At 42.0% G+C, this 15764-nt stretch overlaps 1 protein-coding gene across 2 annotated transcripts in view; it reads right to left on the bottom strand.

Moving 5' to 3' along the window:
- The window catches only part of FAM131B (family with sequence similarity 131 member B), a 50391-nt gene that overhangs the window by 8525 nt on the left and 26102 nt on the right, over positions 1 to 15764 (bottom strand). For both annotated transcript variants that reach the window (XM_017814712.1, XM_017814711.1), the window contains exons 2-6: positions 5709 to 5818; positions 4250 to 4285; positions 1601 to 1694; positions 801 to 998; positions 358 to 501 (exon numbers count right to left, since the gene is read on the bottom strand). In XM_017814712.1, coding sequence (XP_017670201.1) covers positions 358 to 501; positions 801 to 998; positions 1601 to 1694; positions 4250 to 4285; positions 5709 to 5762 — 526 coding nt within the window. In that variant the 5' untranslated portion in view covers positions 5763 to 5818. The remainder of the gene's footprint in view (positions 1 to 357; positions 502 to 800; positions 999 to 1600; positions 1695 to 4249; positions 4286 to 5708; positions 5819 to 15764) is intronic.

Here is a 15764-nt window from a genome sequence, read left to right as displayed (position 1 = left end):
GTGCCTGTGCATGGCACTGCACTGTACATGGTAAATGAATCCGTTAGAGGGAAGGAGGGCGAAGGGAAAACACAGTTCTAGGCAGTAGGCAGAAAACCTTGATTATATCCACAATTGACTGCAACGGTTGGTAGCTTTCCACAGTTGTGCCCCAAAAAAGGCAAAAGGAACTGGACTTTGGAGCCTCCCTGTTATAATTAGATTCCTTGAACAGCTCCACAAATAGGGATGACTCTACTAGTCACACCCCCAAAGATTGAGGCTGCAGAATAAAACAGGGTAAAGGGAAAGACAGCAACGTGAAAATAAGAGGAGGAAACGGAAGTTTTAAGATTAGCAAGAAGCACTGGAGCTCACCTTGGCTCTCCATCAGCTCCTGATAGTTCTCAGAGTAGTTGCTTGCTGGGTTGTCCTGATTTGAGTTTACACTCACATCCTCACCATCCATGGAGGACCAGGCCATGAGAGTTGCTTCAGAAATAGCAAACTGCTCCATCACTCCTGTGCCAAAGGAAACAGGAAGGGTAAATAGGGATGTGTGAAGGTCTCCATTTCTCATCACCCTCCTTAACCTCATCCTTGGTCACACTGTCCCATTCTTGTCCTATCTCAGCAACACCCATCACCCACAATGGGCCCTGACCCTCTCACATTTGCATTCCATTGGCAATCCTTCAAACACCAAGTATCTCTGTTTTGGCCATCTGAATCACCCACAACCTCTCCTACGTGGTCTCTCGGGGATTCTGCTCTGAGTCATCTCAACCAGTCCAATCCACATGCCAGAAAGTCAGTGCTACCTGCAAGGAACCGGGCCTCCTTCTCCCCATCACTCAGGTCTGAGTAGGCGTCGGCGTCTTTGCGCGCTGTCTCGTGCGTGTGCTGCTGCTGCTGGCTGTTGGCTTTGCCCCAGCCTTGCCACTCAATCATGTGAGCCACACGGCCTTGGCCCATTGCTGTTGGCTTTGTGACATGGTCCTTCATGCTGCGAGATATCCCTAAGGGGCCAGACATTAGAAAACAAGGAAGGGCTATTACACAGTTCCATGGTTGTCTGCCATGCTGTTTACCTCTCTTAGAAGTGGAGCTTCTCCCCTCCTTTCCTGACAGGATTCATGCCTGCGGCTGGGTGTCTCCCAGTTTCCCTGTATCACTCTCCAGGAGAGTTTCTCCATGTTTCCTTGGACTAGCTCTCAGAAGGGGGAAAAAGGGAAACCCAAAATCTGAAAGACCATTTCCTTCCTTGCCTAGAATCCATTTAGGATAGAGTTGGGCATGAAGGATGAAGCCTGGAAGTGAACAAACTAAGAAACAGAAAATGGGGTTAAACTCAAGACTGTTTGAGGGGAAGCAACTGAAGATGTCTGAGTGGGGGTGCACGGTGAGAAGTCAACAGGAGTAAGACAAATCTGTTCTTTGAAAGGGCAATAATAATGAGATCTCTGTATTTAGAACCATGGTGGTGGAGACTCCTCTAAGGCCTTGAAAAGGCGAGAGTCAGAAAGGAGCAGGTGTGAGAGCAACAAAGAGATATGGGAAGAGGCACAAAGGCCTGTGGAGAGAAGCTGCCAAGGATAAACTCAAATTCTGAGGACCTCACCAGAGAAAGATGATTTAGCCAAAGCCCCAATCCCATAAGCATTGGAGTTGCGTTTCAGCTTGGGGAGGATGGAGGTCGTATCTTCCATGGAGAGCTGAAAAGAGAGAGAATATGAAGAAATGATATACAGGAAGGAGAAAAGGAAGTGAATTGGAGTGAGAAATCAGTAGGTAGTTGGAAGATGAGGAGCAGAAGCAAGCAATAGGAACAAAAGAAGGAAAGGAAAAATTAGAGGCTATTTAACCAGGACTGGGTATTGCATAGCACTGGGACTGAGTGAGGCAAGGTCAGAGGAGAGGCAGAACCAGGCTGTGAGAAGCCTCCCTTTGCTGCTGCCAGTCCTTCATAGACATGCAGCACCGTTCCCAACTCTTTGTTAGAGATCCAAGACATGGCTGATGAACAATTCAGGGAACTTCCAATGGGGAGCTGTCAGTGCAAATGGCAAAGCACAGTAATTAATGTATCATATATTCATCATACTAAAGTTAATAATTTTTATATGTCACTTTGGGGGTTTTTATTCTTCTCATATGGTCTTAATAAAATGAACATGACTGTATCAGTGATGTGTCCTGTTTCAAGCACCTACAACTACCTGTATATAAACATGGTATATACGGCTCTGCTAATTTTCTTTATTGTCTTCTCTATGTTCATCCAAAGTCCCAGAATAACAAGGACAGGACACTACTGGGACAGTCAGCAGTCACAAACATCATCATGAAAATAATCTCCCAAGATGAATTCATCAGGCTTCTTCAGAGATGCCACGCATTTCATCTGAGGCTTAATTTTCACAAGGGCTAAACAAGCATTGCTTCTGCTCTTCATTTCAACCTCACTGAAAATCAAGGCCAGAATGTTTGAAACACAACAATACTCAAAAATAGTGACCATGATGCCGGAAATTTTAAATCCTGACACAAAACAAGCATTTGGTCACAGGCACAGACCTCACAAAAAGTGAGTGGAGCAATAACTGGGCAATGAAATAGTTGGAGGCAAAGAAAGGCATTTTAAAGATGTTGAACTGCATATAATTCCAGTCAATTGCTGAATTATGAGAGATGAGTTTTTCTGGAAACTGAGCATAAAGGCAGCAGCTCAGGCATCCTGTAACTTTGGAGCCAGGAATGTCTGTGTGTAACACGAGCTGAAGAAATCACAAAGCAGAGGAAGAACAGTAAAAAGTGAGAACACATCCCTTGTTCCATGATGCATTTCCTTAGGTGATGAAGCTTGTTGGAGAAAGTCCATCTATGCCCCCACTGGTCATTCCTGCCTGGGCACTGCTGTTCAGTATCCACCCACTTGTTCCATGACAGCCTGCGGGCTGGGCCATGAGCTGCCTCATGGAAATCGGCCAGAAAAGAAAGTAAAATCAGGGGGTTTCTACCACTGCAAGGTTGGAGAGCTATGACATGAAGGCAGAAATGAATGGGATCAGAAGGAAATTAATGATCCAGCTTAGATACCAAAGAAGGTTTATGGAATTACACTGCGAAAGAGCTGCATTACGGAAGAGCTCCATGGATTCTGAACGGGTTGGAAAATGGGAAACTGCAAGTAAGGAAACTGTCTTCTACTATCTTTAAGGATACATGACTGTGTACCTTGCTTTGAGATAGACAGAGGTGCAATGAGGAAAAAAATCTGACAAATTTCTTCTAGACAGTTGTTGCATGCACCATTATTTTCCTGCACAACTTGTTTCTCTAATTGATCCTAGGTAAGAGATCCCAAGCCATAAGTTCTACAATAAAAGAAGTATCAGCAGGGTGAGAATTAGTTAAAAAAATGTCCTCTTGATATTCAGTGTCCGAAGCACTTTTAAACCACAGATTACCAGAAAATTACAGACATTTTAAAAGTTTTGAAAGTATCTGGAATATGAAAATATTTATACTATTTAAAATGGAGGTTCTAATCTTGCCTTTACAAGTGTACAAAACTATCAAATTAATTTATGTTAAAATACTTTTTAAGCCTACTGAGCAAAAAAAAAAAAAAAAAAAAAAAAAGTTTGGTAGCATAAATATGCATTATTCCTTTTCCAGGATGTTGTTTTTGCTTTTGTGAAAAACAAAACAAAAAAAAACCAAATTTTTTTGTTCATAGCACAGGTATTAAAAGCAAAAGAAACGTGTTAAAATGTTTGCTTGTTTTTTCTACTGCTTGTTAACTGAAGTTAACTAGTACTGACCATCTCCCCCGGGGGACATTAAGAATTCTTTTACTTCTGTATGCAACTGAATATGAGAGAGACATTTTTCCCAGAGAAGATCAAATTATGACCAAGGACTAACAATCTTCTTAACATTCTGGACAGATACCTTTCTTATGTAGCAGCACCCAGAAATTTCAAAAACAGAACATAGGAAACATCACACATTTGTCCCAAAAAGGATGAAGGCAACTCAATAGCCATCTGCAGATCTAAATACCTGCCAGACAGCCAGACAGCAAAAAACGGAAAGCAAAAAAAAATTTATCACCATCCTTTGAATCATAGACAGTTCCCAGAATTTCAGTGGCACTAAAAACTTTCAGTCGTATTTCCATTCTGGCCTCCACTGTATCCAATGGCAGACAAATCCTGGTCTTCCTATAACTAGAAATTTGAACGGTAGTGTAGTGCATACTCACGTTGATGCCATCCCAGGAGAAATCTGTCCGTGTTTGCTAAAGAAAGTAAAGAATGACAGCTCATCAGTGCAACAAACAAGTTGCGAACAGCCAAGCAACTCTAGAAGTTTTGCCATAATGAACAACTGCTACGTTATCTGATATATTAAAAGAACCTTGTGCCTTTCAAGCTGGTTTCATTCCCTCCTGTTGATTATGGCGTCTGTAGGTGTCACAGTGCTTGGAGGTGCAATAGCAGATAGGATGATAGAGGAGGAAAGGGAAAAACACTTTTTCACAAGGCTCCCCTTCCAACTGTGGGCGCTGTACCACTTTGAGGCTAACACAAGGAGGAGCTACACCACCTTTATATTTTAAGTATAATACAGCAAGCAACAGAAGTCTGCTGAAGTTATTTTTTCTTGTAGTGTTTCGGCTTGTCCATTCTGACTCACTCTCCCCTTGCAAACTACAGCCATTCCCTATATCAGCCATCACAGCACCAATTCATAGTGTGTTTCCTTCAGCTGGGAGGACTCACATCTCAACAACTTGGTTTTGGGGATGTGGACACAGGAAAATGTAGATGAGTCAGTTATACCTATTATATCCATTCATATAAATCAAGATGTTCACTGAGGTGTAGTTTATGCTCATTGACTTTTAGATCTGCATTTGATTTAACTGAATCTTCCACACAAGATCGGGCCCAACAATTTCTGCCAGGATTCCATGAAACTTGAAGTTTCTTGAAGTTATATTCCAAGCCAAAGACATATAAAAAGGAAATAAAAATACTGATATATTAATATTTTTTAAGGTTTTGCAAACTGTATGTTATTTTTTAAGGTTATTTGTGAACATTATTTGTAATTCTTCAAATATTATGCATTTAAAATAGCTTTGGTATTTTTATTAATCATCATTGTATGCACTAAACTTTACAAAGCTGAAAATTCAGGTATCTAAGAGTGCAGAAGCTGCAATAATTCAGAACAGCAAATGAACCAGCCCTTGAGATACTGCATGGTAAATCAATTGGCTGGGAGTTACGAGTGAATGCAGCCCTAAAAATCAAAATGTAAACAAATCAAAACATCTTATGGCTATGCTGCAGAAGCTGGGACAGACATAGTGCTGGACATTTCAATATTAATCCGTATTCAAGGAATGCAGACCTACAGGCTTGTGAGAACTGTCACTGTTTATTCCACGTCGTGTTCCACTCCTGTCATGAGTGGTTAAAAAGCACTTTCATTTGCAAATTCTTACTCATTATGGATCTTGTGAAGGAGTGACTCAACTCTATTCAATGCAAGCCAAACTACACAGGTATGAAAGTCTGGTGCTCAGGTGCTCATTGGCATTCTGGTCCTCTCCCAGATGATGCCTCAGTGATGCACAACACGCGTTTCTGACCTCACAGAGAATTCAAATTTTCTGATCCCCTTGGGTAAGTAGGTCTGGGACAGGCACTTACCTCAGTGGAAGGTCGATGGAAGCTGCTGCCGTGCAGTGAACTCGTGCTGTCCATATTGATTTGGTCCACATCTTTCAGTCCCTTCCAGTCTACTGCAATCACCTCATTTCCTGTGGGAACACATCTGGTCAGGCTTCTGAATGCCATCACAATTTGTTCTATCAGTCTTAAGCCAACTCAGCTAAGCAAACAAGAGAATCATTGAGTTTAAGGCCACAATAGCCTCAAATCAGATATTCTGTTTTTAATCAGACATGTACATCATCGACTATTATATTTCTCACAGCTATCTCCATATGAAGACTAGTCACTTGTGTTTTTCTCAAGCATAATGTATGCTTGGTTAAAGCACAGATTCATCCAGTCATGATGTGTGACTGAAAAAGAACCAATTCTTTTGATATTCCCTTCCAATATTAAACCATCATCACTTAAAAAGGCATTTCTCAATTATAATTTTAATTGGTCTGACATCAACTTAGGGCTGCTGGAGCCCTTGCTTTGCCATTCTTAGCAAGATTAAAGACCTTCTTAATACCTGCCATTACATTTCAAATTTTAAATATCAATAACATAAAATACAAATGATAAAATTTAATTAAGATTAAAAAATTAAAGAACATTAAATTTAAAAAGTGAAACTAAATGCAAAGAAGCACACATAAATAGTCAGCCAAGTAACCAGGACTGCTCTGTGCTGTTAGTGATTTATTGTGCCTTCAGCCTTTGTGCCATCCTCAAACTCTGCTTAGAATTATTTGCTGCCATGTCAGAGAGGAACAATTGTACTGTCTTTAAACTTGAGCCTTGCTAGAACCTGGCAAGAAATATAGCTCCCCAAATGATCATTTATTCCTGGGATCAATTCAGCAATGTCTAGTCTATTTGGAATGCCACTGAATGTGAATAGTTCTATTTCCATCAGCTTTTAGCTTTTTATTTACTCTTTATAGCAAATTTCTCCTCCACAAACATATGCAAACTCCCTTGCTCATTCCAGCAGCTCTGCCACATTTACAAAGTTCTCATCACTGCACTTCCCAGGTAGAAATCTTCTGACAGGCAAGAGATGCTGTGCTCCACCCCACATAGGTCTGCACTTATGGGTGGGAAGCCTGAGGCATTTGTCAGCTAAAATTCAAAATGCAAAGAAATAATTTGGTCCCCTAGAAAGGCTAAACATGGCGATATGTAAAATATCAGAAAGCAAATGTTATTTGTATACTATGGTGTCCACCACCCCTTCATATCTCAATTTTCTCCTGTACAAAAATATCTCCTTTCTGAAAGAACTAAGGGATGTTTTTCCCTTCACGTCCAAAGTGTGTTTCTGTTCACCATGATTATTCAAACCAAGTGTTTTAATAGCATCCCCCATATGCTTCTAACTAGGCTGAGTAAAGTTGCAGTTAAAAGAAACTTAACTTAAAAGAAACTTAAAAGAAAAAGGATTCCTGTACTGTATTCTGCAAAGGTGAGCATAGAGGTCAGACACGGACAGACTTCAGGAAAAGGCAGGACACAGGTATGATGAGCATGACAAAGACCACCTCTCAAGGTTATGATCCACTTAACTGATTTTCTTGACAAGCACATGCATACATTTGGACTCACTGAGCTCTTGGTGACTGCACTGCCACTGATCAGAGTGGTAATCTTGAGACTTGGGCATTTTTGTATTCAAGCGAGAGGAGCAAGGTCTTAACAGGCCACTCATGAGTTGCTTATTTCCAGCATGCCTGGAGACCTCTTAGATCTGGGGTCCAAACAAATCTTGCAAGGCTGGAAATATCTCTGGCAAGGGGAAGTGCCAGGCAGAGCTGTGAGAGCCCAACTGACAGTCCCAGGCACATCAGCTGTAAGGTTTGGTTGTGGCTTAGAATGGAATTTGGTCTAAGGAGTAAAGGGGAGAAAAGAAAGGGGCACTGTCAGGAAATGCAAATCTAGGGAGGACAGGTATGGGAAGGAGCAGAGGGGTTGACTGTGGTCAGGTTGAGCTGAGGGATCAACAGAGGGCAGCGGGAGGATGAAACTGGAGTGAAGAGCAGAGCAGGAGCCTGTCCTTGCATGCTGGGATTCAGCTGCCTTTTTCTGTCTGTGCTCCTTCCCTCCACCTGCAACCCTTCACACTAGAATGGGAGAGCTGGGGCATTCCTGCCACAGACCTGACCAGGGCAGGGATGCTGGGGAGGCAGGAGAGATGCCACCTCTCCAGAGCAGAAGGCAGCTGTACAGAAGCCTTCAGTGCAGGTAACAGTGTCACGCCTGTTTTATCTGTTTACTCGAGGTCGTTTCCCTGCACTTGCAGCTGTTTCTGAGCATAACACTGTGGCCCTTCTGTAAGTCTACACAGACATCCTGGCACACACCACAGTCTGCAGCACAGCTCTAGGAATGCACTGCAAAGACACCCCCACCCCTGCCAAAGAAACAGAACAACCTCAGGGAGCCTGGTGCTCAGCACATGTGTCTTGACAGCCCAGAATTTGGCAAATGACACCCAACCTTTGCTCTCGATTCTGCAAGCCCACTAATGGTTTCCTTGAAGTGTTAAGACTGTGGAAAATATTCCAAGAACCACACAATGCTTTGGGTTGGAAAGGGACCTTAGAGATCATCCAGTTCCAACCCCACTACCATGGACGGAGACATCTTTCCCTAGACGAGGTTGCTCAGAGCCGCATTCAACATAGCCTTGAACACTTTCAGGGATGGGGCATCCACAGCTTCTCTGGGCAACCTGTTTCAGTGCTTATCACCCTCACAGTAAAGATTTTCTTCTTAATATCTAATCTAAAGCAACCCTCTTTCAGTTTAAAGTTATTCCCACTTGCGCTATCCTTCTATGACCTTGTAAAATGTCCCTCTCCAGTTTTTGGGCTCCCTTTAGGCACTAGAAGGTGCTATAAGGTCTTCTCAGAGCCTTCTCTTCTCCAGGCTGTATACTAACATTATCCTGGTAGATGGTGGCATCAAATGGTTGAAGAACAATAACATCAAACAATTACTTGTCTCAAAGTCCACACCTGTTCCACAATAGTAGAACTAAAAGCCTACAGAATTTTATTTATGACTGGTTTTCTCCAGCTGAAATAGCTCATCCACCTAGTTCAGGGAAAAGAATGAGTAATACGTGATTTTGCATGCTCCATAAAGACTGAATAATTATTGAAAATAAATTCTTGATCTAAATAGTTTCATAGGTACTAAGAAAGAAATATATATATAGAGAAAATAACTCTTTAACATCTGTTAAATGCTTTTAAATGCAGTAATATCTGCTGAAGAGTTACATCACCACACACTGGCTGAAAAGAAAATCCCTGTGTTCTAACTGGTGTTGGGCCTGGACCAATGTTACTTTATCTTATTGAAAGTTGGATAAAGGTTACTGGGTTTTTTTCTCTTCTGCTAGAAATAGCAAGAGCAACATTAACCCACAGACACGAAAGATCAAGTTCTGCTCTGACAGATGGAAGGAAAAAAACATGGAAAATCAGGAAAAAAAAAGTATGGACAGTGAAGTGGAAAAAGAGAAACTGAAAGCAGTACACTGTACATTAGCATTGTTTTTATCCAACCTCTTGTCAACTTCTTTCTACCATCAATTTGTATGGGTTTTTTTCTTTTGTAATGGTACATTTCTTCTCCAATATAATTTATTTTCTCTTATCCATCTTCCATTCCAGCTTCTGCTAATAATCATGACTAGTCCTTTTGTAATTCTATGATCAATCACCTCTTACAGAATAGTATTTGCTCTTCTCCATATAGAACTGATAAGCATTTTAAAATGAGTGGGCCATAAACCTAATTTTAAAGTGGGATTTTTACAAACGCATGCTATCAAATTTCTCATTTAAATATTCTGAAATGAGATGATGAAAGTTGAAAGATAACTGGGTTTCTGATTTCCTTGTCATTGTTTCTGTATGGTGTGTACAGCAAGGATATAGAGGGAATTCATTTTCATTAAACTCTTAAGAGATGTCTTCATTTTATTTAAAAATTTAATATGTGTTTTGAGGGTTTTAAACATCATAAATTCTGCTCTGGAAGACTCAGTAGATGACTGAAGAACAAGTAGGAAGCTGATTACATGAAGCAATGAGAGAAAACCAAAGCAGTTGAAATACATAAATATATTAAGACATTATGGCAGATCATCGTTGCTTTGTATTTTTTAACATGAATTAGATTAAAAAAACCTCTGAAAAACACTCATCAGAAAAAGGTGTCTCCGTTACAGCTAAAGTAACATTCCAACTCAAGTCATTTAAGTCTTTTGGGGAAAACATCATCCCTCTTTCTCTTACATTACTGTTAAGGTAAAAATCAAGATTTATTTTTAAATCGAGCCTTTCTAAATAATAGAGATGAAAAACACTCAAAAGAGAAAAAAATGGAAGAAAGAAAATACCCTTTTCCCTACTTTTTGTTTTGTGGGTTTTCTGAGCATCACGGACTCTCAGAAACTAGAAAATGTATGTACCAAGTGTTCCCCAAGCAAAGTGACCATTTTGATGAATGCACTGGAAAAATCCAAGAAACCATCTGGATGACTGTATCCTACCTTGCTGATATAGCATAACTACTTTTTTTTCCCTATTTCATTAGTTCATTTTGCCACATACCTTAATTTACCATGGAGACAGAAAATTTCTTAGTTAGACATATTTTCAGTTTCTTTGCATTTCTGTGATCATAAGAAATTCACTTCGGTTCGAATTACTCATTACTTAATCTAAACAAGTCCATTCTCCTTGGGTTTCCTCTTGACATTTTCTCAATTGCTGTTACCACTGTGCATTCGCTGATACTATATTTGGTGCCTGTGCCTGTATTTTGTTCATTTAACAAGGTATACGTTTGAATCAGGCTTCTGCATCTATGACTTTAATCTGCATCTATAGCCTGTAATAATCTGTTGTGTTGTAACTTCTGTGCTGGATATTAATCATCTCCAACTTGTCTTCTCTATTTTGTTCCACACTTAAGTAGATCAGTACAGTTTTAGAGACTTAAATTCTGTTTTTCCCTTTTGGACATCACACTAGTGAAGATGTACACCGTATACCAAATATGTATTTGTGTCATTTGCTTTCTGATGTGTCATGCCAATTAATGTAAGAAGAAACATATTAATTAAACAATGACTTTCCAGCACTGCTATTATCCCCTGTTAGCACACTTTCTTCTATTTCTCAAATTTTACTTTCCAGCAGAGAGTAGAAACCTTATCATTTGATATCAGTAGCCAATGTTAATGTTGATAAAGATGAATATTTAGAGTACATGATTCATTATTCTTTTTCATTCCCTTCTTTTCCCTGAACTAAGAAAACAACAAATGTAATTGCAGTAATTATGATCAGTCTGTAAATTGTTCTTTCCCTGGTACCAATTTTCATGATACTTGTGGGAGTGTCTGTCAAACACAACATCATCATGTCTTGTCAAATGTGGTTGAAATTAAAGCAGCTGAAGCTACTGGGAAGGACTGACAGATGGATGGATAGCATAACCATAGAAACCTTTTCCTTCCCTGCATGCTTTATACAAAGCCAACCAAAGCTAGCCAAAAGGTCAACATCAAGGAAAGGAATAAACCTCTGTGAGGCAAACAGTCCCTGAGGTGAACCTCCAGTAGAACTATTCAGATTCTCTCAGGTAAAGCAGAGAAATCAATTCACCTGAGTTATTCACAACTCTATAAGTATTCCAGCTTGTATTGCATAAGGAAACATAAAAATTAGTTAGCTGCTGTTGGCACCTACCAACAGGGTCACTTGTCAAAGAGGACCAGAAAAAAAACCTGTTTTCTTGAATGAGACAGGGCTGATCATCAGCTCAGCTGGTGTTCACCAAGGCAGAGAAATGTCTCGGTCTCCACAAAACAGATGTCTTGGAAATTTTTGATAAAAAATGAAAACACCTACAGCTCTGAGATGTCTGTAAGAAGAGGAATCAGATGAGCAGTTCTCAGGATCTTTGCTTTGGATTTGGATAATTTCAATAGTTTTCCAGACCATTCTGCCTCTTTCTGCAGATAGGTCCCCTTTTTAGAGCTGTTTAGGAAGTAGAATTAATGAACAAAATCCAACACCAACATTTTTCTTCTTGACTGGAAACATTTTCAAACCAATATTAAAGGCTACTGCATATCACATCCTTGAAACTACAAGGAGATGAACAGAGAGCATAATGCTAGACACAGGCAGTTCTGTCCTGAGAAGCAGTCATGTCATTTAAGCTAAGGAGGTACTGCAAAATGAAACACATCCAATTAACACAAATTTAAAAAAAAAAAATCTCAAAGCCGTGTCTCATTTGCAGAGCAAGTATCAGCCAGCATGAACAGTGGTGATGGGTTTATCCTCATTCTTCACTGCCTCTCTGAAGTGCAGAGAATGTGTCCCCAGGGGCCTCATTCAGCACAGTAAGTATGAAAACGTCAATATGAACCCAGGTAGCAGCCCTTTTTTGCTGGCCTACAGCCAACATTACAGAAGTAATACGCAGCAGGCAATTTCATATGTTGCTCTCCATATGTGTTTAAATTTTAATCTCTCTGTAGCTTGCATGTCACATGGGCACTGTCCTGGAGCATAAAAATACCATTCAGTGTGACATCTATGTGCCATAACTTCATCCCTAACAGTGCGGAAGAACCATATCCAGTATTCCTCAGGAGTCAACCAGCAGGTGACCACATCCTTCTCCACCACAGCCACCACACACTCAGTCACAGTCGTCATTAAGCACCTGGTTTTGGAACAGCAGCAACGGTCAGAGCCAGCCAGGAGGCACTGAGACTGCTGACTGCCTCTCACCACTCTCCCCAAAAACCAAAGTGTGAGAGTTCACAGAGGCAGTGATACCCTAGGTCATGACAGTGACCTCCAAGCCGTAGTAGGTTTTCTTCCTGGCAATACAAACCACTCCATGGGAGGCAATGCGTAAAGGGCTCTCGGCGTCAAGCCCTTCCAGGTGCTGGGTGTAGAGGTGACACTAACTTCTGCCTCACCCCTTTTCCCAATGTGGTTATTCTCATTAAACCTCCCTAAAGAACCTGGTATTTCCTACCATCTCTCTTCTGAAGGGCTGCAAAGGACAACTCCCTCTGCCAGTGAGTCCTCATCCAGACAGTGAGGCAGGACATGGCCTAGAGAGCTGCAGAGTCCTTTACATTCAACATCAGGAATCTCTTAGTGCATCCACAGCTCCTCAAGGGACACTTCTGAATTGCCTGCTTTCTGACCCAGGAAAGGGTCATTAACCCTCCAAACAGTGAAGCAGTGGTCACAAGCAGATAGCCCACATACCTGGGGAGACCCCATGCAGGAGGAGAGGGCTGTTTACAGGGAAAAATTGTTACTTCTCATGCCTCCTTCCTCTGTGCATTCATTGTTATCTGAAGACCCAAATCCTCTCCACTGACAGCACTGCATGGGGTTGTTGTGACCCAAGTGCAGAGTCCGGCATTTCATCAGCAATCCAGCCCGTCCAGATTCCTCTGCAGAGACTTCCTGCCCTCCAGGACATCAACACTCCCACTCAACTTAGTATTGTATGTGAACTTACTAAGGGTGCACTCAATCCCCTTATCCAGATCATTGATAAAGATATTAAACAGGACTGGACCCAAAACTGAGCCCTGGAAGACAGCACCTGTGACCACTTGCCAGCTGGATGTTAACTCAATTCACCACCACTCTCTGGGCTTGGCCATCCAGACAGATTTTTACCCAGTGAACAGTGCACCTGTCCAGGCCATGAGCAGCCAGTTTCTCCAGGAAAATCCCATACAATCAGAGAATGATTTGGGTTGGAAGGGACCTTAAAGAATATCCAGATCCAAGCCTCCTGCCATGGGCATGGACATCTTCCACTAGACCAAGCTGCTCAGAGCCCTATCTGGCCCCACAGACCTGTGTGTGTCTAAGTGGTGTAGCAGGTCTCTGACCATTTCCCCTTGGATTATGGGGGCTTTATTCTGCTCCCCATCCCTGTCTTCCAGCTCTGGGTGCTGAATATCCTAAGGACAACTGGACTGACTATTAAGGACTGAGGCTAAGAAAGCATTAAGTACCTCAGCCTTTTCTTCATCCTTTGTCACTATGTTTCCCCTCACATCCAATAAAGGACTGAATTTTTCCTCAGCCCTCCTTTTATTGCTAATATAGAAACATTTTTATTGCCTTTTATGGCAATGGTCAGATTAAGTTCTAGATGGCCTTTGGCCACTCTAATTTTCTCCCTGCACAAACTCACAACATCCTTGTAGTCTCCCTGACTGGCCTGCCCCTTCTTCCACTCTCCCTTTTTTCCTGAGTTGCAGTCTAAGCTCTCTGTTCAGCCAGTCCAGTCTTCTTCCCTGCCATCTCATCTTTCAGCACATGGGGATACCCTGCTCCTGTGCCTTTAGGATTTCCTTCTTGAAGAATGTCCAGCCTTCCTGGACTCCTTTGCCCTTCAGGACCTGCTCCCAAGGGACTCTGTCAAACAGACTCCTAAACAAGCCAAAGTCTGACCTCCAGAAGTCCAAGGTGGCAGTTCTGTTGAACCTCCCTCCTTACTTCTGAGAATCAAAAACTCTATCCTTTTGTGATTACAGCCCAAGATGGCCTCCAGTCATGACAGCACCCACAAGTCCTTCTCTGTTCACAAAAAAGAAGTCCAGCAGGTGCCTTCCCTAGTTTGCTTATTCACTAGTTGCATGAGGAAATTATCTTACACAGACTCCAGGAAACTCCTAGTCTGTTTCCTCCCTGCTACATTGTATTTCCAACAGATATCTGGCAAGAGAAACTGTTCCCAATCCTAAAAATCCATCAGCAGGGCTTCAGGTGTCCTCACCAGACAGAGCAGCACAGCTCCCCAAGCAACTGGGAAAAGTAACAAAGACCTGCTAACCCTGAGACTGCAGCAGCTGAGCACACCAGGCAGAGCTGCAGGCATAGAGTGCCCAGTCCTGCCTCCAACTGCCCAGCCCTGTACCTGCTGGGATGAGGCTACAGTTCACCATCACAAACACCATCACACCCACCCCTAATACTACCCCACAATTTTCCCTCCTGGCCCCGAGGGCACAGGCACCTACGCGGACCAACCTTCAGGGGGTACTTACTGTTCATGGGGCCCCTCTGATCCCCAAGGGCTACCCCACTCCCTCTGCTGTTTGTCCTCACATCAAAGGGACAGTCACTGCTCTCTTTTGGGTGAGTGCAGCAATTGTTCAACCTCCTCCCCCTTAAACACAACCACAATACGTGGCTGTAGGACCACTCGTTTTCAGGAGAGAATGAGGAATCCTGGCTGCCAGTTTCTACTTCAAGCTAATTTCATGGACCATTGGGAACATCATTGGGAAAATCCTTCATCAAGCAGAAGGCACAAGTTTCTTCACAGGACCCCCCTAGGTCATGTTTCTTCTGCAGTCAGAGGAAGGCTGACACATCAAGCATGCCAGTCTTCTGACTCCTCCAGAACTTATTATTAAGATTCTGGCTGCACTTCTCAGATCTTTACTGTACAGTTCCTATCCCAAGACCCACTAAATTCTGAGCCCTCTTTATCAACTTTCCCCTTTCTCATCAGGCTGGCTATCTTCAGCCCCAGGAGGAGGAAAATCCAAGATCTCAGTAACTAACAGTGCTATTTCTATTCCCTTGTCCTGAACAGGGCATCACTAGGCAGTGTTTACCAGTTTCTGAATATCATGGAAATACAGGAGTGCTCTGCTCGCTGTTCCTCTCTGGCTCCCTATTTTCAAGGTTTTAGCCTGTTAGCCTGCTAACCTTGTACTCATTTCTTCTTCCCATTCCCCACTCCAGTGACTGTCTTTTTTTCTCTTTAGTTTCTTTTCTTCACTTTTTTCTTTTTTGGGGGAGTAGTGGGAAAGGAGGCATTTAGTATCTGTTTGGGATGAATATCAGCTTGCCCCTAAAGTGAGAGTGGATGTATAAGAAAGAGTATACTAATAAAGGAAATAGTAGTGATATTTTCCCAAAATACTTGTCCTAGCCTGTTGCAATTTACACCTCAGGTAGTTCC

Source organism: Lepidothrix coronata, unplaced genomic scaffold (genome assembly GCF_001604755.1).
Source record: "Lepidothrix coronata isolate B3197 unplaced genomic scaffold, Lepidothrix_coronata-1.0 Scaffold46, whole genome shotgun sequence".
In the NCBI taxonomy this organism is placed as follows: Eukaryota; Metazoa; Chordata; class Aves; order Passeriformes; family Pipridae; genus Lepidothrix; species Lepidothrix coronata.
The sequence above is the reverse complement of the archived record's forward strand: the minus strand, read 5'-3'. Positions and strand labels throughout refer to the sequence as shown.